Source organism: Lycium barbarum, chromosome 3 (genome assembly GCF_019175385.1).
Source record: "Lycium barbarum isolate Lr01 chromosome 3, ASM1917538v2, whole genome shotgun sequence".
Classification (NCBI taxonomy): Eukaryota; Viridiplantae; Streptophyta; class Magnoliopsida; order Solanales; family Solanaceae; genus Lycium; species Lycium barbarum.
In genome coordinates this window covers 148700328-148720889 of record NC_083339.1, presented here as the reverse complement: position 1 = coordinate 148720889, position 20562 = coordinate 148700328, and the positions used below count along the sequence as shown (strand labels likewise).

Below are 20562 nucleotides of genomic sequence, written 5' to 3'. Positions count from 1 at the left end.
AACAGGAATCAAGTTATATACAAGAACCTTTGCTTTGGTGTTTTGATGTTACAAATCACCAAAATTCGACAACCCACGATGTAATCGTATGGCACATTATGATGATAGAGGTTAATTTCACACATTATTTCTATTGTACTAGTAAAATTACAAATTTATTACTTGTATCATTAAAATAACAATATGTTACTCCCTCTTTTTCAATTTTTGGGAAAATGTTTAAAACACAAAGGTCAAATCACCTGAATTCATGTGTGAATGCGGATAAAAATTCTTTTTAAGTTTTTAAATAAAAGTTGCCTGAACCAATTACATCATTGTCGAAGAAAATGAATGTGAAAAAAAAAAGCATAAGGCATAATTGGGTGAGTGACAGTGATTTCCTCCTTCCCCACCACCCCTGCTCGTAGTCTATGATTAAGTTCTGTAAAATTCCTTTTGATTATAGTGCGATACTTCTTTTGCGATTCTACTTTTTATGCCGTGATTAGCATAACAATAACATATCTTTCCAAACACAAGTCTTTTTATTCCTTTTTTTTTTTTTCGCCATGTCGTTACCTAAATAGATATGCAGCACATTGGTAAAGATTGTGGAGGATTAATATAAGAGAATAAGTTTTCCTGGTAAATGAAAAGCTCAAAAGGAGGATTACATGAGAAAGACCCCAGCTTTGATCACCGGTAACAACACCTAAACCACCACATTAAGCAGACACGCATTAAGCCAAATAGCAAATGCCTCCAAACTGTAAAATACTAGCATTAAACTACTTAGTATTACACTCTATTTTTCTTTAATAAATAAGGAGTTTGTTCATTCCACCAACCAACAATATTGAATATCTGGACTATAGCTTGAGGAAGACAAATTCTTCAACTGCAGCCACCTCTCCAATCTTCTTCTGAGTATCCTTATCCGGTTCTTCGTCTACTCCAATTGCCATAATCGCCTGCTTTCTCTTCACGGTTCTTCCAACACTCATAAAGCTCACGTTCACATTACTCTCACCAAGTATGTTCCCAACTTGCCCAATCATACCAGGTTGATCCACTTGTTTGCAAAGGATGAGGTTACCCTCCAAGCTCACATCAACGCTATAAGGTCCAACACGTGTAAGATGGGGAATTCCATACTTCACCTTCCCCTCGATGCTGATATTCCCATTCTCTGATAAAGCACTTGCGAATTTTGATTGCACACTGCTAATTTGCACCTGAATTGACTCCACAGGGTACTCTGGAGATGAATCAACAATGATTCGTTCTTCACTAATGCGAAGACCCTTCTGCTTTGCAATGAAATCTGCATTTACAAGGTTGATGATTGTATCAGATATAGGCTCAATAATGCCTTTTGTTACCATGGCTCGGAGAAGTCTAGTGTCCAAGCTGTCAGGGTCCCTAGCCGACTTATAAACCACTTTCACAGACTGAATTCCACTTCCACCAGTCACCAGTTGTACTGCCAATCTACCTAGTTTCTCAGCAAGCACGACGTAAGAAGCCAATTCAGACAAAACCTGAAAATAAACGCAGGAATGTCATAATCCTTCCTATGGGTTTGGACTTAAAAGAGAAACTTAAGCACGTAGTGTTATAGATTACCTCAGGAGGGACCATCGGAGCATTTACAGCAGTAGCAGAAAGTTCTCCATTTAGAGCACCAACAACAGCCTCAGCTATTTCAATCGCAACTCCTTCCTAAGAAATTTAGAGCAGGACAAAGTATATTAAAGCAAGTGCGGATGACAAAGAGGTGTACATGATTTAAATGTGAATGATAATTGTACCTGTGCTTCTTTTGTGCTAGCTCCTAGATGAGGTGTAACAGTGACATTCTCATGTTGCACTAGTTTGCTATCTTTTGGTGGGGGCTCCACAGTGAACACATCAAGTGCTGCCTGTGAAAGAAATGAATAACTAGTGAATATTGGAGTTTCAAAGTAAATTGAACAAAGGTAACATACTGAAGTGAATTAACTACCTGAGCAACTATTCCGCTGTCAAGGGCTCTAACTAATGCATCTTCATCAATAACACCACCCCGAGCAACATTTATCAGGCGGACTCCTTTCTTCATCTTTGCGAACGTGTCATCATTGAATACCTTGTTAGTAGCAGGTGTAAGAGGCATGTGGAGTGAGATGAAGTCAGCAGTGCCTATGGCTTGCTCGAAAGAAACCAAATCCACTCCGATAGCACGAGCTCTGTCAGCAGGAGCATAAGGATCATGGGCAATAACATGCATACCGAGGCCTTTTGCACGTCTAGCAACCTCAGAACCAACTTTACCAAATCCCATAACAGCTAATGTCTTCCCAACAAGAGAAACACCCACGTACTTGCTGCGCAGCCATTTTCCTGTAAAATTTGGTTAATTTCTTTTTTTAGGTAAAAATAATAATAATAATAATAATAATAATAATTTTTTTAACATTTTATTTATTGGTTCACAGGAGAGCATAAATCAGAGTTCAGATCTAGTTAGCCAGCCAATTTCACAATACAAAAATGTCACGATTTTGGACTATCTACTCCCAGAAACCAACAGATCTGATTTCAAAAATATACACCCACACCCCACCAATCCAGAAATTTAATTTATCATTATTTCTTCTCTCACTAGTCCAGCTAAACTTGGAAAAATGAAGATTCAGAATACATTTATGTGAAAGCAGTTATGTTGCTTACGTGGTTATGGTGAAAATTTTGAAAGAGAAGTAATACCTTCACAATTTTTTATGCCTTTTGTCTGTTCAGTAAAATTAATTTAAAAAAGTCTAGCATACATAAATAGACCTTGAGAATATGGTTTGTGCTAAATACAACACTAACCTTCTATTGAAAGAAGTGATGATCTAATTTTTAGATTAACAATAAAACTTCAGTACCAACGCTTCGTTTTCTGGTATAGTACCACTAACTAATCTAATTAATTAATTACTCTCTCTAACTCATAATAAATGTCCACTTAATCTTTCTATTTTGGTTCTAAATAAGTGTCCGCTTGCATATCAAGAAAGAAATAATTTTATTTATTCAAATCTGTGCTTATGAAGTGCTAAATGATCACAGTGTGTCAAGTTACTAGTAATATACAAATTTAAATTTTACTCATAATACCTAAAAAAAAATAAGATTTAGCTAAAGGCTGGATACTTATTTTAAACTGGAGGGAGTAATTAATAGAGGTCCAAGGCATCACTCAAATCAAAGTCAAAGTCACAAAAATCAGACAAAATTTTCATTTGAAACGACGCGAAAAAGGGAAAAAAATAAAGGAAATATCTACCCAGCGGGATTCGCAAATCATGATTTTTAATTTCTCCTAAAATTTCCGTCACTTATACTTGTTATAGATAGAAGACAGACTGGACACAATACTAAGAATTGTGCAAATAATTGTTTCCAGATCTATACAAATTAGTCACAAAAACAACAACAGATTTAATTTTGAGATTAAAATAAACAAAACGTACCAGCTTTCATGGAGGCATCAGCCTGAGCAACGTTACGAGCCATAGAGGTAAGCAAAGCGATCCCATGCTCAGCAGCAGCAATAGTATTAGCTGTGGGTGCATTAACAACGAGACAACCAAATTCAGTTGCAGCTTGCAGATCCACATTGTCTATACCAACACCTGCTCTTCCAACAACCTTAAGCCTTCCCTGAGCAGCCTCAAACACCTCGCGCGTGACCTTTGTTCCACTACGCACAATAAGCGCGTCGCAAGAAGAGATCTTAGCACAGAGATCTTGTGGAGACAATTCGTACGAACAATCCACGTCACCAAAACTACGTAGCAGGTCAAGACCTGCTTCTCCGAGTTTCTCGGAGACGAGAATGGTTGGCTTGGGAACCAAACCTACGCCTTTGAGATCTCTAGACAGAGAAATATCAGCGGTTTTGAGAACATTACAAATGGTGGTTTTGGAAGAAGAAGATGAAGCGGAAACAGAGTGGAGAAGTTTGAAAGAAGATGGGGTATGAAGGAAAGAGAGATTTGAGGGTTTGTTGTTGTGATTGGTTGAGGAAGAAGAAGAAGAAAGGAGAGAATTCAGGTGGGTTGTGGTGGCAGTGTGAGGAGAAGGAGTGGACGCCATTATTGTTACGAGCAAGAAAAAAGAGACTCAAAAGTTGTTGGAGGTTTTTGAGGGGGTTCTGTTGTGACAAAGAGGAAATTAAAACATCTTTTGTTTATATAGAATGGAGAATGATTGTTGATAGCATGAAATTAGCATTTCCGTATACTTTGGTGGCTTTTACTAATTTTGTATTTCCAATTTAGACCAAATACTTACCACTCCTGACTTTTTTTGTACAAACTTCCTAGTTATAGGATAAGTTTTTACTAAGGATAAACATTTTCAACGACGACTGCACCCTTTCTCTTATTCTCTTTTGGGGAAAGGGTAAATTGTACTGCTACCATTTTACAAAATTACTTAATTTATCCTAGGTTAGGTTGGGTGCCAAAATCGGTCCATGAAAATATAATCCGCTCGATCGCTCAAATTTAAACGGATTAATGATTTGTTCATTTATTAGCTTAGTTTATTTTGACATGTGCAATGTTAGACCATCTAAAGTTGGGTTAATTGAGATAGAGATATAGTCCAAATTGACCCACAAATTTTTTTGTCAAAATATATTTACAAAAAAAATTGTTTTGTGTCTTCTATATAGTCTATAAAGAAAGATTCTTTTTAAAATTAATTTACTATGTTAATTAAACAAATTATAAGAGAATAATAACAAAATTAATTTGGTAAAAGTTGGAGGGGTTGGTTTACGACCCATCCTAATAACCTATCTTGACCCAACTAGTTTCAAGGCCAGTAATCTTTGGACCGGTTAATGACCTGTTTATTTATTAACACAATCTATTTTGACCCGTTTAACTAAGTTCAGTCCAACTCTCCATTTGACACCCCCATTTGTTAAATTCATTCATATATAAATCTCATTTGTTTTCATTAATATTAAGACATCTGAATCTTAATGCGCGTTTGAATTATTAAAATATTTTCATTAATCAGAACACTGAATGGATAAGATTGTTTGTGTATAAACATTTGAATGTGTATAATTAATCAATTTGTAAACATAATAATAAATATACAATTCAAAAAAAAATAGGTGTTATGAATAAAATATTAGAGATAATTCTAATTTGAACAAAATAAGATTATTATTTGATCAAAATTACTCCTATTTCAATAAAGAAATAAATAATGTAAATTTGTTAAAACATTTGAACTATATGTACTACAATACTAGGTATCTATAAAGCTCTCCACACTTTTATAAAGACAAATTTTCAGAGTCCTTGAGAAGCAAACAATAATATCAAGAATATTTCGGGCGAAATCAGCTACCACCTTCTTTGTCGTCGATTTGTAGATGTAACTTCCACCCACTTAGTGAAGAGAGCGAGAGCGCACGGGGGATGGGTTGGGGGGCTAGGACCTAAAAATGACGTGTGATGAGTTTTTTGTGAAATAAATTTGCACTTTAAAAAGAGTCTTCTTCAGACCCTTTCACAGATCTGACTGAATCAGCTATTTTCAGACTTATTAAGAGATTGTTTAAAAAAAAGAAAAAACAAATACATTAAATGGATTGAAACTTAACAATTCAGATTCATATCTCATTAAGTGATACTCTCTCCGTCCCATAATAAGTGTTACTTTAGCTAAAAACACGCATATTAAGAAATCAATTATGCAATGTAAATTTTATTAAATTATTCTTGTATAATAAAAATAAATTAATTTTTCCCTTTTGATTAGAACATGCATGAAAAGTAAGCCTTTTGACATTGGGACTCCAATAATATCAAGTTTCTATGTGTTTTTTGTCTTGAATACATAAATTTGTCAGTTTTTGTCTAAGGGCAAAGTTGGAAAAAACTTGTCAATATATGCATTGATTTCCTAAGGTGACACTTATTATGAGATAAAAAAAATTGGCTAAGGTGACACTTATTGTGGAATGGAGGGAGTAATAAATAAAACCTTTATGCGCTTGTTTCTATGTAACGATAAATAAGGCCTTTATGCGCTTGTTTCTATGTAACATTTTCCGTTGAAGAATTTTTGATACATGTAATCTACTTGTATGTTAGAGACTAGTTACAAATATGAAACGATTTGCCAACCATAAATGAACCTTGTAATACAAAGGATAAAATTGAGTACCTCATACCTTCTTTTTATTTTGGCTTAATGCATATGTAGCCTCCTAAACTTATTTTTTTTTTTCATTTTGACACCTCAACTAAGTGTTGTTTCTATTGAACCTCTGAACTCATCCTCAAGTGTATCTATCAAACCCTCTAAATTTGATTTTTATTAGATGCGAAAATTAAATTGTGATAATGAAGGTAAAGTAATATTTTAGACGTGTGGTAAACTGTTCTTTAGGTCATGGATGTGTGGGTTTCTACTGGTTCTGCTCTTCTACTGTCAGCTTAATTAAGAGCTCACTCTTTCTTCCCTTCTCAATTGCTGCTAATCTTAGTTAAAAGATGACATAATTAAACTAGAATATATATTAGCATGCTGCTACATTGAAGATAGAATACTATGTAAGTCAGATTGTGTTTGATAGACACACTTAAGAAAGAGTACAAGAATTCAATAGGAACGACATTTAGTTAAAATACTAAAATAATAAATAAAATAAAAAGACAAGTTAAGAGGGCTCCATATGCATTAAGCCTTTTATTTCCTCTGTTTTTCAGCTTTGCATGAACAAAAGAAAGCATGACAGTGAAAAAAGATAGTGGCATTATCCTCGTACAAGAAAGAATGACCAGTATTGATTACTTAGTGGAATAATAATTTCCTAAATATCAGTATCGAAATGTCAAAATTGGCCAACTACTCGACCCTCTTTTTTATTATGGATGTCAAAATCGCAAACCATCTTTTTTCTTCCTCCTTTTTACTAGGCATGTAATCAAATAGTTTATAGTTCTTTGTAATCTCATATGTAAACAGTAGTATTTTTATTTTTGAAATACTTTTTTTTTTTCGTCCTCATGTGTTGGGAGAGGAAGTCACTTGCGAGTCAAGTCCAATGTTTAAACAAATTAAAACACATGCATATAGTAATCTACTACTAATCGCTAAATACAACTGCTTTATTCATTCTACTCTAGCATTTTTTTCCTTGAAAAAATCTCTAGAATGTTATAGCATTTTATTTGGGAATGAGGTATTGTAATTATTATAGTATAAATTTGAGCAGAATATTGGTAGAAGGTCTCTCATTCATAAATGTATCAACTTCAATCCTCATTGGCATTGTTTTTTGTTTCACAGGTTAGGAATTGAGTGCTCTACAATATTTCCCTTTTAATCTCGAAATTAACAACTTAATTCCTTACCACATCATTTCAAAGGTCCCTCGAAAAAACTCTTTTTTGCTTCCAGTCAAAATCATCTTTAATCATGCTCTAAGGATAGTAGTTAAGAAAGGGACTTTACCAAAACAAATCAATGAAACACCTTGCATAAAATATTTCACCAAAATTCAGATTTACAATCTGTATAATACACGTTAAACAATACTACACACCATATTCTATAGAATACTACAACTTTTCTAATCAAGTTCTCCACACACTAGCATTTATCATCTTCGGATTGAAACAAAGATAGCAGTGACTGAAATAACCTGAAAAAAGATTCAAAACAGGAAAATGGACCACTAGTATATGTTTGTTTGATTTGACTTGTGACTTAAAACCAAATAACAAGGACTTAATGGGGTCATGAGGAAATATATCAGAGTAGTGGACCGTATTGCAATATCCTGGGAGTCCTTGTTTATGCCATGTGAGTCTACGGCGCTGAGATCTTTCGCGGCAACTGTTATGCTCCTATGGGTGGGTCCCGCCAAAAGATGCTCGTAATGCATATAAAACAAAATACGAACATATTTTTTGAAAACAAATGTCGCATTTACGTTTATAATTCGAATTCTAATAAAGAACTTATAAGATAGCATTTTCAAAGTATTATACTAATCAAGAGCACAAAATAAACTTAAATATTCTCAAATATAATAAGGAAAGGAAAAAGAAAAAGCAGTTGTGGCGAGGAAGTTTATTAGTATAGTCAAATGGCAATCTTTTTAACTACTAAACTAATCACATGGTAACTATGCTAATACAGTGTAGATGAGTCGGAGTGGCTTGACTATAAGCCCAATAAAACAATCGCTTACGGCTTCAATTTTTTTTTGGATTCATTTTTTTTAAAGATGCATTTTATATATATAACTGTTGCCTCAGCCGAAAGAAATTTTTTAAAATTAAAATTGATAAAATCTTATCTAAGATCAATAATGTCTCAAGATAGATTGAATCGATTAGTTATATTATCAATTGAAAAGGAATTGTTAAAAAAAATCGATTATAAAATAGTAATTAATGATTTCACATCTAAAAAACTAGAAAAATAGACTTTAAATAAAATATACGTGACAATTTTTTCTTTTAAAAAAGAATAGGACCTCCCTTTGAAGCTTAACTTTAGACTCTCAATGTTATTGAAACGGCCTTGTAGATGAGTAGTGTGTATCGTACAAATTTATCCGGGTGTTCACATTAAATTAATGCATGACATGTGTGAACATACATAACTATCGCTTAACCTTAATTAATTAATGTGTAATCTTACTTTATTTTTTATTTAACCTTAATAACTTGAATTAATTTGATGTAAATATACTATTCGAGTAAATATTTATCCGTGTGAATTTGTGGGACATCACATATGACTGAACGCGGGCCCTTTCTTTGCTTTTTCTCTTTTGAATGAAGGTGGGCTAAACACAACTAAATTAGTAATTGAGAGTAAGTGCAGTGATAGATCCACTTTACCAACCCCAGCTACCCCATTTCCTGGAAGGTTGGAAAATTATAAGAAAAATATGAAAGAGAAATAGTGTAAAAAGGATAATATACTAATTTATAACAATAATAATTGAAGTTTAAAAGTTATTTTGTAATTATATCATGTCATTATTAGTAATTAATACGTCTTACTTAAAAGTTAGAGAGTGTAATTATTTCTTTTTAATTATAGATAATTCTATTTAAATAATTATTTGACAAGATAACGAACCAAACAGTGTAATTACATCATGAATTCCTTCAAAACGGGCCCACAAGATTAGTTGAATAATCGAACTCAAACGTCATCTGAAAAATGGGGAATTAAGCAAACTAATTACGGCCTCAATTTTATACACCGCCTTAATAGTTTGATCAAATCATAGAATATGCTACACTAAGGAAGATCATGAATTGTTGCTCATTGAATATAATGTTCAGTTGAAATTTATACTACTTTTTGTATTTTTGTAATTACTTTGTTCTTGAAAATAAATATACATTTGCAGTAATTTGTAAGTTTTATATTTATAAGAATAAATAAATTAAAAGTTATATTAAAAAGGGAAAATACTGGTTCATATAAATGAGTTCCGTAGAATAGAACATGTTTTGTTTTATGAAATGGACATTCTACCTAGAAAGAAAGAAAGATGTGCAATTAAAAGTCACTTTGCGAAAAGTTGGTATGTTTTATAAAAACCAATCATATGCCGATTCGCGAATTTTGAACTTTTAGTTCCACTTTCAAGTAGTTTTATATAAAAGGGAGTACTATTTTTAAGTATTTAAATTTCATTGAGAAATCAATATTTAATTTTACACCAAATTTGGACGTTTGACTTCGAACACTACTCCTGAAAGACAGTGGCCCCCACAGGCACTAGTAATATTCTCCGCCCACAAGCAGAAGCAGGCACCTTTTCCCTTCTTTTTTTTTAATAAAAAATATTTTTTGTGGACTAGAGAGTATGCCGCCGGCTCTTTCCTCTTTGCATTTTCGATAATTCCACTAACTAGTCGGGAGTGGGGACTATGGTCTACGGACCTTGGCCCCTCACTCACTTTTTCATTTTTTTTATGGAAAAGACTCAAATATACCATTCAACTATTAGAAATATCTCATTTATGTCACTCGTCAATAGTTTGACTCATTTATGCCATTAAATTATAGGAATTGGCTCATTTATGTCATCGAACTATAGGAAATGACTTATTGATGTCACTCATCGATAGTTTGACTTATTTATGTCATCGCCTGTTATCAAAATGACTCATCCATGCCATATTTCATTAAAGCTAGTTTTACAATACCATATATGACACGTGGTCTCCAACTAGATTATGGTTGTGGGTGGGTAAGGTGTATGGGTCGGATTTTTTATTAATTTGGTATTTAAAATTGGCCTGATTTAATTAAACGACGTAAACCTCTAATTGGAGGGCACGTGTCATATCTGGTACTATAAAACCGGCGTTAATGAAAAATGGCATGGATGAGTGTTTTGGTAACGGGCGATGGCATAAATGAGTCAAACTATTGATGAGTGGCATAAATGAGTAATTTCCTATAGTTCGATGGCATAAATGAGTCATTTCCGATAGTTGCATGACATATTTGAGTTTTTTTCGTTTTTTTATAAGGGTGATGTTTGGATCATTAGCGCACCTCGATTAATTTTTTGGGTGTACAATTTTTTAGTAATCGCGATGTTCGAATTAGCTTACGCCAGTACATATATCAGATAACTCTATCCATCAAGACTGGGTTAGATGGAAAGAGATCGCTTAGTATTTTCTGCCTCCAACCTAAAACCTCATGGTTGTCGATCACTTCATTGACTACTAAGCTGCACCCCTAATTGCTCATTTTCTAAAGATTTGGAACTTGCTTTCCTTGTTCAGTCTAGCTTAAATTAATTGCATGATAGCTTAAACTTTGGAATCTTTTAATATAGTAGTAGTAAAGAACCATATCTTTCCTAAGATTCTCATTATTCTCAACATAGATTATTCTAATTTGGCGGTATAGAGCCCATTTGGATTGGCCTATAAGTTGTTTATAAGTTATTTTAATCTTTTTTGAGTATTTGAGTTTTTGAAAACAACTTATAAGCTAAAAAATGTCAACTTATTTTTTTTTTAGCTTATAAGCTGTAAGCCCATCCAAACAGGATCATAATCTTGGCATTCAATGCACTGGAAGACTCGTTAAAAAGCAGAGTACAAATTAAGCCCAAAAATTTTAAAAAATTGTTTGAATTGTAATTGGGAATTTTTTGATGTCGAGGGGTATATAAATTACGGAAAAGGGCCAAAATTACCCCTGAACTTTGGGAAATAGTTCATTCATACCCTTCGTTATACTTTAGGATCAATTATACCCTTACCGTTATACTATGGGGTCAATTATACCCTTATGTCTAACAGCTGCCACGTGGCATCATCCTAGCCCTTCAAAATTATTTTCCCCTCAAATAATTTTTTACCCACTAAAATAACCCAACCCGACCTGAATTTTTTTTTTCAGCCAAGGGGTAATGGGTTGGGTCCGTATCACTTTGGCTGGAAAAAAAATCGGGTCGGGTTGGATTATTTTAGTGGGTAAAAAATTATTTGAGGGGAAAATAATTTTGAAGGGCTGGGATGATGCCACGTAGCAGCTGTTAGACATAAGGGTATAATTGACCTCATAGTATAACGGTAAGGGTATAATTGACCCTAAAGTATAACGAAGGGTATGGATAAACTATTTCCCAAAGTTCAGGGTAATCGTGCTAACATATCATAATTTGTTTAATTCTGTACACTGGACATAAAAGAGAGCACAACATGTCACAGCATTTAAGGTTGTCGTTTGCCTTTATTTAACTTCTGACTACAGACTCGTTGTAGCTAAAAAATGAACACTACTCCGTGATGGAGAGTTTATATCAGTTACAAGTTGAAAGAGATTCAGCTATTTCTGAGATGACGAAAAAGACAACTATAAATGCATGAGCAGTACTTCAACAATTCAATTGTTTGGAACCTATTGAAAACTTAATGAAGGAATTTGCCCATTTTGATTCTTCTCTGCATACATTGTGCAGTAGATTTGAGTATTGTCTCACCTTTACCATAGACTGCAAGCTCAGACGGTTTTTAAGGGATGACATGTTTAGCTCCGCCGGAGCAAAGTATTGGTGACTCGTGACAAAAGTGACCAAGCAGTAGGTAAGAACCTGGTTTCCTTGTTCTACCTTAAATTATTTGCATGAGGGAGCTGTCACAACCTCCGTGAGAAACGAATAACTAAACTTTGGAACCTTTATAGAAAAGAACCAATGTCCTTACTAAGATTCTCATTAACCTGAACATCAAATATTCTAGTTTGACGGTATAATCTTGGCTTTCAGTGGTGTACTGAAAGACTCATCAAAAAGAAGTGTGTGAAATAAGAAACTACAGCCAATGAATTATAAGCTGCTACTATTCATCATTGATAGCATAAATGATGAATTTGTGAACTTGTTCCTTAACTAATGCTTAAAAGTATAGCACCCAACTAATTCATTCTGCCCGTCATACAGAGTACTGTCAAGTATGAACCCATATTTCTCGAAATGTCTCCTATATTATTTATTTATGTTTCAAGCCGACTTCTCCTGTTTATAAGTTGCTTGCCTCTACTAACTGAGGTAGATATTGACAGATGCTGCATCTGCCTTAATTTATTTCTTGGAGCATCTCACTCACTACCCACGATGATTTCTGTTTTGCTGCAAACAGAAAATGTGTAATTTTGGAATCAACAGTCAGTAAGGCCTAATCAATCACAAAGCTCTTTTCTTCAATGAACATGGAATTTACCTATTGCAGTGAACTTTATTCACAGACGAAACTCCAGTCTCTTATTTCAAAATACTCCTCAATCCCAAGCAAGTCGAGGTCGGCTATATCATCTAGGAAACTCCAATCCGTTAAAATCTAGGAAAACAGTGAATTCTCATTGACACTAGTGGAAATGTGAAATATTATTGAGATTAGCAAATTATAACATTTGCAGGACTGGGTAGAACAGAACTGCTTGGTAGAAGATTGATCAACTAACTAATTCACAGAATGCCCAAGACCAAATGGATAAACTTATGGTGGGAGTTAGCTTATTTTCCTCAGAAACAGAGTGACTATCTAGTGCCAAGATAAACCTAAGTAAAACTTGTCTCAACAACATTTGTCTTTCTGGCTTGACAGTAGTACATTTTTTCTGTACACTGGAGACCAAAGAAAAGTTTTTTTTTTTACAAAAGAGCATTAAGATTCTGGTTCTTTAATTTAATTTATGATTGTAGATTCATTCCAGCTAAACAAAGGAATAATACTACCTAATATATGATGTTTCTATCAGTTAAGAAGTAAACAAATGCTCAAAGCCAGTTTACGCCATTTGCTGACCAAGAAACAACTTCATACAGCTATCTCCATGGAAAAGACAAATCTATCAGAAGCCAATGAGAAAGTCACAATTAATTCTTCTTCAAAAAAATCCTTGATGCGTTGTTTTTGATAATCAAGTGAAGGCAAAGTCTAAATAAGCAAAAATGAAAAAGCAGTACCGCCGAAGTGTTATTAAGAGGACCTTCTCTGACATTTGATGCTACATATACAAGCTGAATGCATAAATAGTTCAGAATATTGAATACTGATCTAAATTCTAAGGCAAACATCGTTGACTATAGTTTCTCTTAACACATCAGTCAATTATGATTTAACACTGACCAGTTGACTCAATTAAAGCTAAAGGAAGCTCTAATTTTAAATTATCCATTAGTCACAACTTTTTATCAAAAAAGTGGAGCTAATGATAGTGCTCGATATAATACAGATATTATAGTGATCTGTCTAAGAAGGCATTGATACTTCGAATCAAATTTTGTATCAAAGGGTATTTTTGCTACATTTATCCAGCAGTTTAAGGGTTCAACTCAGCTGGGAAAAGTGTACCGTCACGGCATCACCTAAAGAAGCTTTAAACAGTTTTCAGGATTAACAAGCAGTAGTAATGTCATAAAACCCCAACAAATACACACAACTTACCAGCATCAGGCACTTTTCTAACCACACTTATAAATTTCCCCTCATATCTCTAGTGCAAATGAAAGAAGAGATGGGACAACCTTTACATTCAGATTTAGAAAATGTACAGAAACTTCAGGTAGCCTTCTACCTCAAATCGTTGAAGTGACCCAAAAGTGCCACAGAGATAGTATCATTTCTAATGTACTAGCAGCACTTCTCTTTGCGCATTTACAGAACAAATGAATTAACAACATTTCAACTAGACTAACTGTTCCTGGAAAGAAATCACTTACAGAAGCAACGACCATAAAGCTGCAAAAGGAGAAAAGATGACTAAAAGTTGGCTCAGAAAAAGAATAAGCTCACAACATGGACTATCTGATAGTGCTCTCCATAAGCAGCTCGTACTGACATAACAGCGACTATCTGAACCTCTCTCTGAGCATCACCATACCAACATACCTGCAACCAGAAAACCACAAATTATCAAATTCTCCACCAGACGATAAATTAGGACAAGTTATAAACTTAGACTAGCAAACACCTACCGTCCAAGCATAAGAAGAGTAGCCTGGGGATTGGTCCCTGGCGACACACTAAATATTGAACCATCAACAACTCTGAGGCCATCAATGCCAAGTACTCTCAAATTTTGATCAACTACCTTCCCCACAACACAGCCACCGTGATAGTGCCAAATGGTATTGACTGTCTGATGGCAGAACTCTCTCATAAGCTCATCATTCGACTCATCAACAGGCAAAGCAGGGCCAACATACCTAAAATCCCTACCACCAAACCACTGATCAAACTTGAAAATCTCCATTGTTCTGGTTCTCAACACATCTGCTATTTTTCTTGTGCCATTGACACACCTCTCTACATCTCCTGGATTGCTAAAGTAATTGAATCTAATAATAGGGTTCAATCTAACATCGGTCGATGCCAGTCTAAGTGAGCCAGAAGAAACCGGTCCAACAATCTTCTCCATAAGGGTGGCCACTGTGAGATAAACTGGTGAAGGTGACGTCCTGACAAAAACCGAGTTAGCAGGGGAAGCAAACGGAATTACATTAGATGCAGCCTCCAAATAAGCCCCTGAATTAGTGATCCCCACAACTTGAATTAAAGAGTGTTCCAGTGGCATAGGTGGCACAATTGAAATCCCATTTCTTGGATTATCAAACAGAAACCTCCCCACATAAGGTAAATGATGAGCAACCGGAATACCCCATGTAGAGAGGTAAGGCCTTGAACCAACACCACTTAAGAGAAGCAACTGTGGACTACCAAGAGCTCCTGCAGATACTAAAACTTCACCTTTTCCACGCAACATGGCGTGGTGATAACGCCCCGACTGGTCACGAAAAATCACACCAATAGCAGCCTGCTTAGATGGCGAATAAGCTGAGTTTGGAGCTAACAGAATCCTCTCTACACTAGCATAAACAGCTACCTTAATGTTTGTAGGATTTGCATAGTTAAGAAGATCAGCAGCACTATGTCTACGACCCAAACTATCAAAGGTGGACCCACCAATCTTGGTACCAATAACATGATCCAAACTAAATCCATTAAAGGGATCAATACCAGCTTCCACTAACCCATCTCTAACAGCCGATTGCCAATTCTTGAGTTCAGGCCTAAACACAATAGCCTTCTCAACCCATTCATAAGATTGATTAACTACTTTTAAATCCCAATTAACCCCCGACCTAATATAAAAATCTTGATCAGCCCTACTGTAAAAACCTGCATTAATTGCACTACTACCTCCGAGAATTCGACCTCGAGCATTTGGAACACCATCTTCAGAGGTGAATGCTTGTGCAGGGGACTCAAAATCATCAATATCAGTGAGTGCAGTTAGAAACCCTTCTTGGGTCATCAAATTAGGTCTTCCATATGGAACACCACCTCTTTCAAGAAGTAGAACTTTGAACTTTTCCGATAATGTCGCCGCTAGTGGACAGCCAGCTGTGCCACCCCCCACAACTATGTAGTCATAATAGTCTTCAGATGGAAACACGGTCGCATTGAATACAAACTTCATATAACTTGGACCTGTAAAACAAACAAAAATACAGAATTTCACAAGAAACCGTCAATTTCTTAAAGAAATGTACAAGTGCTATAGAAATGTTGAAAAAAGAAAGTGGGGTTGGATATCATACTCTCGTTAGAAGAATCAGACTGTGCAACGGACAAGGAAATTAGTATCATCAAGAAGGCGAAATATGACACGTAAAGAGTCCAAGATTTTGCCATATTTATTACAAATCAGGAAAAAGAACAGCTTTTGGGGCACCGGAGATAAGTTTCTTGAAGGGCGGTGGCCGGTGGTTGCTGAAATTTGCTTAGGAAAGAGGGAGTAATAGGTAGTAGAGAGAAGAGCAGTGTCTTTTTGGTGGGAAATTCAGTTGAATATTACATATGTCAACAGATAAAGAGCGTTTGCAGTTATATCCCCATGCACCTTCTTTTTGCCTTTGGATGTTATTATTAAATAGGAGTAGACTACACAAAATGGCACACATTTTTATTTTTATTGTTCTTTTTTATGAAATAAAAACTATGAAGTAAATACACAGAAGAAATATGTAGAGAGAATATATAGAGAGATATCAGATTATATTACTTCTTCTCTTTCAACATTGCATCTGTGCATCCTATTTATAGGAGCAACAGGACATGGGATATTTTGAGATATTTTGGGATATATATAACTTAATGGATATCCACTATTTGGTATATTTATAACACTCTCCCTTGGATGTCCATTAATAGATGATGTACCTCGTTAAAACCTTATTAAAAAAAAAACCTGTGGGAAAAAGTCCTAATTAAGGTTTTTAATGAGGCAGCTCTCAAAGCGTATTTATAAGCAGGGCCTGAAGCCTTTACTTGTAGACGCGATTAAAACCGTGAGGAGCCTGAAGCTCCAAAGCGAACAATGTCTACAAGTAGGGCCCAGAAGGTCCCCCTCCCCGCTAGACGCGTTTTAAAGCCGTGAGGTGCGCCAAAGCGGACAATATCTACAAGCTGTTTATAACACGTTATCAGCACGAGACTCTGTCATCTCGAGCAAATACTTTACAAGCCTCGAAGGTATTGATTTCTTTGTTTTCCATTACTAATGGCAAATCTTTCTAGACGTGAATTTGTAGCCTTAGATATATCTGGTAATAGCTATATGTCTTGGATTCTTGATGCCGAGATTCACCTTAATGCGATGGGTCTGGAAGACACCATCAAAGATAAAAATGAGGCATCAAACCAAAACCGTGCTAAGGCAATGATATTTCTCCGCCATCATCTTGATGAGAATTTAAAAATGGAATATCTGACGGTTAAAAATCCTCTTACGCTGTGGAATAACCTGAAAGATAGATATGATCACCTGAAGATGGTCATACTTCCACAAGCACGTTTTGATTGGCTCCAATTAAGGTTTCAAGATTTTAAATCTGTTAAGGCATATAATTCTACAATGTTTAAAATTATTTCTCAACTGAAATTATGTGGTGAAAATATTACTGATGATGATATGCTGGAGAAAACATTCTCCACTTTTCCTGCCTCGAGTATGCTCCTGCAGCAGCAATACCGAGAGATGAAGTTCAAAAAATATTCTGATCTAATCTCACATCTTCTAGTGGCTGAACAACATAATGAATTACTGATGAAAAATCATGAAAGCCGACCCACTGGTACTGCCCCATTCCCTGAAGTGAATGAGGCAAATTTTCGCCATTCTAGGCGTGGAAGAGGTCGTGGCCCCAGTCGTGGTCATGGTCGTGGTCGAGGAAGAAATTTTAATCATGATTCTCGTTTTGCACCATATAATACCTTTCACCACCAGCAGTGTAAAAGAAAGGATGAAAAGCATGAAGTTGTGCAAAAGAAAAATTCAGAAAATAATTGCTTCCGATGTGGAGGAAAAGGGCACTGGTCACGTACCTGTCGTACGCCAAAGCACCTTGTTGAGCTATATCTTGCTATCAAATTAACAGAAAATGCTTATGTTATAAACATCTTGTAGATATTGTCCGCTTTGGCGCACCTCACGGCTTTAAAACGCGTCTAGCAGGGAGGGGGACCTTCTGGGCCCTACTTGTAGACATTGTCCGCTTTGGAGCTTCAGGCTCCTCATGGTTTTAATCGCGTCTACAAGTAAAGGCTTCAGGCCCTGCTTATAAGCACGCACACAATCCCGTGTGCGAGCGATGTGGGAACTTCAAGTTCACAACACACCCTCTCATCGCGAGCATCGTGCTGATAACGTGTTATAAACTGCTTGTACATATTGTCCGCTTTGGCGCACCTTACGGCTTTAAACCGCGTATACAAGTAAAGGCTTCAGGCCCTGCTTATAAGCACGCACACAATCCCGTGTGCGAGCGATGTGGGAACTTCATTCACAACACACCCTCCCATCGCGAGCATCGTGGTGATAACGTTTTATGAAATAAAAACTATGAAGTAAATACATAGAAGAAATATGTAGAGAGATATCAGATTATATTACTTCTGCTCTTTCAACATTGCATCTGTGCATCCTATTTATAGGAGCAACAGGACATGGGATATTTTGGGATATTTATAACTTAATGGATATCCACTATTTGGGATATTTATAACACTCCCCCTTGGATGTCCATTAATAGATGATGTACCTCGTTAAAACCTTATTAAAAAAAACCCTGTGGGAAAAAGTCCTAATGAAGGAAAAAGAGTGCACATATCTAGAAATACGCTTTGAGAGCTGCCTCATTAAAAACCTTACCAAGAAAACCCAATGGGACAAAACTTGGTTAAGAAAAAAAAAGTACAACGCGTATTTCACTCCCCCTGACGAAGACCAAGATTCAGATGTCGGAGTCTTCGCATTCCAATCTTGAATATCATCTTCTCAAGAGTTGAAGTTGGCAAAGATTTAGTGAACAAATCTGCAGGATTGTCACTTGAACGGATTTGTTGCACATCAATATCACCATTCTTCTGGAGATCATGTGTGAAAAATAACTTTGGTGAAATGTGCTTTGTTCTATCTCCTTTTATGAAACCTCCTTTTAATTGAGCTATGCATGCAGCATTATCTTCATATAATACTGTGGGTATTTTTGTATCACACTTCAAGCCACATCTTTCTCTGATGAAATGTATCATTGATCTCAACCACACACATTCTCTACTTGCTTCATGAATAGCGATTATCTCAGCATGATTTGAAGAAGTAGCAACAATGGACTGCTTGGTCGATCGCCATGATATAGCAGTACCTCCGCATGTAAACAGATAGCCCGTTTGAGATCGAGCTTTATGTGGATCAGATAAATAACCTGCATCTGCATAACCAACAAGATCTGTACTACCTTTGTTAGTATAAAACATACCCATATCGCTAGTTCCCTTCAGATATCGCAATATATGCTTAATCCCGTTCCAATGCCTCCGTGTAGGAGAAGAGCTATATCTTGCTAGCAAATTAACAGAAAATGCTATGTCAGGTATTGTAGCATTAACAAGATACATAAGTGCACCTATTGCACTAAGATATGGTACTTCAGGACCAAGTAGCTCTTCGTTTTCTTCCTGAGGTCGGAACGGATCTTTGCTCACCTCAAGTGAGCGAACAACCATAGGAGTACTTAAAGGATGCGCATTGTCCATGTAAAATCGATTTAAAACTTTCTCAGTATAGGCAGATTGATGTATAAAGATCCCTTATGCGAAATGTTCAATTTGCGACCAAGACAGAGTTTTGTCTTTCCGAGATCTTTCATCTCAAATTCTTTCTTCAAATATTCAATCGCCTTTTGGAGCTCTTCTGGAGTTCCAATGAGGTTTATGTCATCAACATAAACAGCAAGTATAATGAACCCTGATTTTGTTTTCTTAATAAAAACACATGGACAAATGGCATCATTTATATATCCTTCATTTATCAAGTACTCACTTAGGCGATTATACCACATACGCCCTGATTGTTTTAAACCATATAATGATCTTTGTAATCTGATTGAATACATTTCCCGAGACTTTAAACCAAATGCTTCAGGCATTTTATATCCTTCAGGAATTTTCATATAAATTTCATTATCAAGTGAACCATAAAGATAAGCTGTAACCACATCCATAAGATGTATTTCAAGGGTTTCATAGACAGCTAAACCCATGAGGTATCGAAATGTTATAGCATCCATAACTGGTGAATATGTTTCTTCATAGTCGACGCCGGGTCTTTGAGAGAATCCTTGTGCAACAAGGCGTGCTTTGTATTACACAATTTCATTTCTCTCATTTCTTTTCCGTACAAAGATCCATTTGTGACCAACTGGTTTTACACCATTAGGCGTTTGGACTACAGGTCCAAAAACCTCACGTTTAGCAAGTGAATTCAATTCTGATTGAATTGCTTCTTGCCATTTTGGCCAATCATATCTTCGTCGACATTCTCCGACAGATTGAGGTTCCTGATCCTCACTGCCCTTTATAATATTTAGTGCAACATTATATGCAAAAACACTATTCACCACAATTTTCGAACGATATAGTTCTTCACTCACTGAAGTCTCAGGTTTGCTGATTT

The 20562-nt window shown here is 35.6% G+C and overlaps 2 protein-coding genes across 2 annotated transcripts; both read right to left on the bottom strand.

Moving 5' to 3' along the window:
- Positions 1 to 607: 607 nt before the first annotated feature.
- Positions 608 to 4187, bottom strand: LOC132633577 (D-3-phosphoglycerate dehydrogenase 2, chloroplastic-like). Its single transcript, XM_060350082.1, has 5 exons — positions 3483 to 4187; positions 1988 to 2364; positions 1794 to 1904; positions 1609 to 1704; positions 608 to 1523 (listed from the first exon to the last, which is right to left on the bottom strand). The coding sequence occupies exons 1-5, from the start codon at positions 4105 to 4107 to the stop codon at positions 852 to 854; spliced, it is 1881 nt and encodes a 626-aa protein (XP_060206065.1). The 5' UTR covers positions 4108 to 4187; the 3' UTR covers positions 608 to 851.
- Positions 4188 to 14042: 9855 nt separating this feature from the next.
- LOC132634393 ((R)-mandelonitrile lyase-like) lies at positions 14043 to 16469 on the bottom strand. Its single transcript, XM_060350651.1, has 3 exons — positions 16145 to 16469; positions 14519 to 16034; positions 14043 to 14432 (listed from the first exon to the last, which is right to left on the bottom strand). The coding sequence occupies exons 1-3, from the start codon at positions 16236 to 16238 to the stop codon at positions 14393 to 14395; spliced, it is 1650 nt and encodes a 549-aa protein (XP_060206634.1). The 5' UTR covers positions 16239 to 16469; the 3' UTR covers positions 14043 to 14392.
- Positions 16470 to 20562: the final 4093 nt, after the last annotated feature.